Source organism: Dryas octopetala, chromosome 9 (assembly GCF_963921425.1).
Source record: "Dryas octopetala chromosome 9, drDryOcto1.1, whole genome shotgun sequence".
NCBI lineage: Eukaryota > Viridiplantae > Streptophyta > Magnoliopsida > Rosales > Rosaceae > Dryas > Dryas octopetala.
The window spans coordinates 12,673,326-12,679,741 of record NC_141374.1 but is presented as its reverse complement, the minus strand read 5'-3'; the positions used below and the strand labels follow the sequence as shown (position 1 = coordinate 12,679,741).

The following is a 6,416-nucleotide window of genomic DNA, read 5'->3' as shown; positions in this document are numbered from 1 at the left end:
GTGATCAAAATTATCCAATCAAAGAGAATAACTTTATCAAATTTTACACTATATATTAACCCTCTAATCATAGATCGAGCATCTAGCTAAATCTGACAAACTTAACTTTTGAAACTAAAAATTATCCAACTTCCATTAACAGCACACAAACTTGCTCCACCTTTTTATTTTCATGATTATTAAGTTTAAACTAGATTTTAGCCAATAGATAAAAAACTTAAGATCAGAGATTAAGAGTCGAATTCTCATTGCGGATATGGGTAAGTGCTTCATCACCTAAGTTATCAACGTCCCAATGTACTCTAACTAGTTTTAATTTGAAGGACTAAATTATTGTCATTGAGATTTGCCGGTGATGCTATGAAGATCTATAGATCATGTGCCATGGGCCACCATACCCAAGGAGCTCTTTATTATAATTGGTTTGGTTGTTGGGAGTGAAACTCTTGTGCTTTGGTTGTTTGGGCTGAGAATTACAAAACCCTACATCATGGATTGAAAGGCCCTCCTTCTCATTACGTCAAAAGGCTCTGGTAGTTTGGAATGTGTTCATATCTGGTAAATGCCTCTGCAAAACTTAATATCACATTCATCTTATATTCATACATCTTTTCATTGATGATATTGATGTTTGTTGGCTAGCTCTTGCATGTATTGTATGGATCATATCCTCCATCGAAATTAAAATGATGATGGTCAAGCTATCCACCTCCCTACGTTTCAGATAATGCATGCACTTTATTAGGTAAGACTTGAGAGCATATATATACTCCCTTTATAATTTTGTTTCCTACGTTGTAATTTTCTGTGTCGTTTAATTAAAATTTCATTTAACTACTTTGTGTACGTGATATTAATTGAGAAATCATGATAGTGAATATGTTTGTTTTGACTCTTGAACTATGGCTTTGTGCAAATTGATACAGAAATTTATATAAAAAATGTAGGATCAATAATTAATATGTCAAACAGTATTGGCCAAAATGTCGCATTTCAATCTTTTTTTTTTTGGTTAAATATAAAAATGGTTCACGAACTTTACAGTGAATCTCAATTTGGTCCACTAACTATAAAAAGTGTCAATTTGGTCCACGAACTTTTCAAGTTGTATCAAACCAGTACAAATGTTAATTTTCATCAAAAAATTAACGAAATTGGTCACATGAAAATGTGATGAACGGACTAAAATGCCTTTGAAAATATGGTCACTTGCTGTGCACATGACCAGTTTTCGTTAAATTTTTCAATGAAAGTTAACATTTGTACTGCTTTGGTACAACTTGAAAAGTTCGTGGACCAAATTGACATTTTTTATAGTTAGTCAATCAAATTGAAATTCACTGTAAAGTTCGTGGACTATTTTTGTATTTAACCCTTTCTTTTTTGGTTGTTTGGTTTTTTCCTCTTTTGAAGGATGGAACCAAAGTACTGACTTTGTTAGTATTGGCCCCAAAGTATTCCTAATTAAAAATCTTTTCTTCTTATTCTACTTAATTCGATCCACAAAAGAAGTATCCCAATGACGAAGAAAAAAGGCACCTAAGTAACTAACCTTAGAAATCGATCTCTTAGAAATGAAAAGATTCCAATAAACAAAAGGTTTTGCTAAACCCCAAAAACATTTGACATCAAAAGAAAAATAAATCATCTCATTAAAACTATTTGTATATATATCATATTTGCCACGTAATAGATCACGGTCTTTTATAAAAGTAAAATGATTATTTATGTGACTGAATCTCATGTCTATAATTGATGTAGTTAGTAATTTATTTTTTAATTTTTTTTTAGTGGAGATCGAAAGAATTTGAATTTATGACATCTTTAATATTATGAAAATAAATACAATAAATAATAGTTTATATGTTGATAGCAATTTTTGTACTCGACCCTAAATTGAAAATGACACAAACATATGGCCAAAAAAAGGAAAATGACACCAACATAATTAATAATGATTCAAATTTCAATATACGTAGGTGACACTTTACACCCGCAATAGGCATGGAGTGGCATGCAAATGAAAATTGAGTATCCCAACCCCATAGTTGTGCGCTTTGCAATCAACCAGGTCCCTAGCTTAGCATATCTAATCCGCATGCAATAGGATGCAGAACCTTTGCCCTATAACGCGTGCCATAGGCTATATACTAAGCTTCCAAACAAAGGGAAAAAAGTACTTGGCTTGCTCTTCATTTTTTTTTTTTTTGGCCATGGGCTTGCTCTTCATTTGTATCATAACAATTTGAACACTTTCGAGTTTTGAGACCCAACCAAAAAAATTAAAGATCTCTTTGAGAGAGAGAGAGAGAGAGAGAGAGAGAGAATATGGGCCCACATCACACGTGGGAATTATACCCATAGCCCCTGTTGGGGATACATGGCCCTATGAAGATCTTAAATGATATGTGCATGCTCCACACTGAGAGTGATAGAAGGTGAGAGCTTTAATGGCGTGAGGGACCCTTATCCCTTCGCACTTCCAAAACTCACTCCCAACCAAAGAAGGAAGGATATATTCATTAATTGAATTATTAAAAAATAGATGTACTTTAAATTAAGCTTCTCATGCACATGCATGTTCTATACACTCACACATGAACCATTTGCTTTGTGGATCGAATAGATTCCTTAAGGTAATTCCTACCCATTCCAAATGGATGGGAATGAATAGATTCTAGAGTATATGATTCAATTCATGCTCCAATCTAAATGCTAAATTGAACTAGATGAAGCATATTAACCACCCTACTACTAGAGCTAGCCTATGAGTCTATGACTAGAGTGTGAATGTGAATGTGCTAATGCTAATGTTAAAAGGGCAGTGGGGGATACACACTATAAAACATTTTGTGGGGTCTATATATTGCCCTAATTAAACCTTTTTTCGCCATCATATTTTTTTCCATATTCGATGAAATGCCTCAAAGAAAATCTTTTTCACCCTACTCCACAAATATAAATTCATAACTCCACTACAGTAAAAGGGTGTTTATATTTGTACAAAATAACGACACCCAAGAAGTTAGAAAATTTTAATATCAACTTTTATAAAGAGAACCAGCTGTTTGTCCTGTAAGTGAAATCAACCACTATTCTTTTCTTCTATTTTTTTGATCTGCGAATCAATCACTATTCTTAATTTATTGTATAAAGTGGGTATTAATTGGATTTGGGAGTACATGCACTAACTAAGCGCAAATCAAGGCGCTATTCATATCTGCCAGAAGAATTAGCAGAGAAACAAGGCCTGAGCTAATCACGGAAGAAGGGTTTGGCCTTTCCCCCCACCCCCCACCCCCCACACATATATAGATGACTTTATCTTTTTGTATTTCAAATCTCTGGACCAGTTTGCAACCATTATATATCTGGGGCCAATAATAAGGCCTCCACTGCCAAGCCATTTTTATTTGATTAATCTTATTTATTACTTTGTACTATCATTCGAGCTCTTCATAGCAATAATCCAATAATATTGCATGCTTGCTTTATATAATATAATTTGATTAATTGCAAAAATTTTAAATTCTTGAATGATAATATTCTAGCTTAATTTGTGGGATGACATGTACATATATATAATCTGGTTAGTAGATGTCCTTGATTTGATCACACCCTCCTTGGGCTTATAGTTTTAGTAATAGAATATTTATCTTCACACTCACAATAAGAATTTGTCTCATCTTTTCCTTTTTACAAATCTAATTAACAAAAACTATCCAACCAAATTATAATATCTACATTTTTTGTTGGCCCCTGGAAGCATTCCTTTCAAATGCACATCCACATATAACCATGCAAAGAACAACAGTAATTAGAATATGATATATTATTATTATTATTATTAAAAGAAGGGTTAAAGCTTAAGAGGAATTGACAAAAATTGAACTTTTATCTCAAGTGTGGGAGAAGTAGTCTACTACTGGAGCTAGTTATAAGCCTCACTACCACCATTAAAAACTTAATTCAACATTAACTAAACAATAGAAATATTTGTTACCACACCACATTTATGGACATTCTATAATATATAAAGGACTTTCATTCTCATTCATATTTTATCTTCCAAAAAGTATATTATAAATCTACAATTTTTTCACTCACAAGCACTTTTTAAGACGCATAGAAGGTTAATTAGATTACGTTATTGGCCGATATGTAGCTGTCATTATGTCAACCTCTAGGGGTATTGACATTAATTTGGTGTGGGGCAAAATGGTTTTTATAATCATTGTCATTCACTACAAGAAAAATATATTTGGACGACCAAACTTTGGGCGACGAACAAGAAAATTTGTCGCTCAAAGTCATAAAGGTTTGGGCGACGAACCCATTTCGTCGCTCAAAGTCATCGAGTCGCCCTGCAGCCCAGCCCGCCCCTGCAGCCCAGGGCGACTCGACCCCGGCGATATCCCCAGATCTTTCATCTAGTACTGGGTCTGGGATTCAGTCGGCAAGGAGGGCCCGACGGGGTCACCGGTATGGTGCATATGATAATGTTGCATCATCCACTCGTACTGCCTCATCATCAGAGAGTAAGAAAAATGTTTTCACATCACTTATGTTTATGTTTAATTTTATTTAGATGTTATAAGATTACTGTGAAATTAATATGTTATATTTGCTTTTCTAGGTACCAAAACCACGAGGGGGATAAGTAGAGGGTTGAAGGCGTCGCGAATCACTTGCACGACGAACGAGAGGATTCGAATCGTTATTGAGCAAGGTCACCTACGACCGAGCAAGGAGGTCCATAGTACTTTCGCTTCCTTTGTCGGATCGATTATCCGTGGTGAATGCCCCATGCTTTTCCCCAGTTGGGAAAAGGTTGATGACGCCATCAAGAGGAGCATTATGGGCTCCATTTCTGTGAGTATATTTCGATTAATATAAAATGATTAATTTGATCATTCCTAACAATTTGATAATTGCATTTTTTTTCAGGTAAACTATGACATTCGGATGGAGGATCCGGATGTAGCTAGGTATATGGAGAAGTTATTGAGAAAAGTGTACGCACAATGGAAGCACGAGCTGCACAAAGAATATAACATGTTTGGATCGGCAGATGAGGCATTGGCCAGCCCTCCTCCGGAGATGGCAGCTCGGCTTGATCAGTGGCAGTGGTTGTGCACTCATTTTCAGAGTCCGGAATTTTTGGTATGTTATATCATTTTAGGACTTCAAAATTATTTTTTCTTATGTTATTCCTTTATTGTGTATACACTAATATGTGCATTTCCAATTTGCTTCATATTTAACAGAGGAAGTCGAATGCCAATCTTCAGAACCGGAAAGCGCCCGCAAGGATTGATCATCATGGTGGTTCCATGCCCTTCTCATACCGGGTGGAGTCATATCGTCAGGTGCGCTATTATTTAATTTAATATATATATATATTCCTTAGTATTGTTTGAGTTTTTGTCAACATTACATTCTTTTTCAGGCTGGTTCGCAATTTCAGGAGGTCGACAACTACGGGGATGTTTATGCCCGACCCGGCAACGACAAGGGCAAGGCGAAGCACGTTAGTTTTTTATATTTTAGTTTTATTTCACAAATTTAAATTTTTGTATTTGATTTCTTAATTCCTAACTTGTGTATAATATTTTGAAGGCTGAGATGCTCGCCAAGAAGGCCAGTTATTTGGAGGAGGTGGCCAGCCAGTACCCTCCGGACACTCCGTTGGAGACGATCTCAGTCCCCGATCCCGATGCCGGTCTTCGTATTATGACGGAGACACTGGGTGTTAGGCGTGGTAGGGAGATACGCGGAATGGGAGCGGGTCGGGTTCGTGATCTCAGCGCCGGGTCTTCATCTCAGCCATCTGCAGATATAGTCAACCTGACCACTGAAGTGCAGTTGTTGAAGGGTCAGCTAGAAGAATCGAGAGCGGCATATGCGGAGTAGACGAGTAAGGTGCAGCAGATGTTTGGCCAGTTGGCCAGGATTGTACCTGGGTTTGTGCTGCCGCCCAACATTGACCAGTGCATGCCAGACTCCTCCACCGGTGTCGATGATGCTACTGACCTAGGGGGCCATTAGTTATTTGTATGTATGTATTAATTAAATTGTTTATACTTTGTATGGATATTTTGGATATATAAATTTATTAATTTTGTTTTATATAATTTTTGAATATTAAATTCATATATATAATTTAAATAAAATTTTTTTTTTTAAATAAAATACGTTTGGGCGACGGACAAATTTCGTCGCCCAAAGATGTTTTGGGCGACGAACACATTATTCGTCGCCCAAAATCATGTTTAGGCGACGAACACTCTTATTCGTCGCCCAAAGAGGGTTTGGGCGACGGACAAATGTCGTCACCCAAGCCATCTTTGGGCGACGAATAAGGGTGTTCGTCGCCCAAACCCTCTTTGGGCGACGAAATTTGTTCGTCGCCTAAA

At 36.3% G+C, this 6,416-nt stretch overlaps 1 protein-coding gene across 1 annotated transcript; it reads left to right on the top strand.

Annotated features, from left to right (window-relative positions):
- Positions 1 to 256: 256 nt before the first annotated feature.
- Positions 257 to 5,913, top strand: LOC147274242 (uncharacterized). Its single transcript, XM_086228318.1, has 6 exons — positions 257 to 260; positions 4,637 to 4,872; positions 4,948 to 5,163; positions 5,268 to 5,369; positions 5,450 to 5,530; positions 5,620 to 5,913. The coding sequence occupies exons 1-6, from the start codon at positions 257 to 259 to the stop codon at positions 5,911 to 5,913; spliced, it is 933 nt and encodes a 310-aa protein (XP_086084444.1).
- Positions 5,914 to 6,416: the final 503 nt, after the last annotated feature.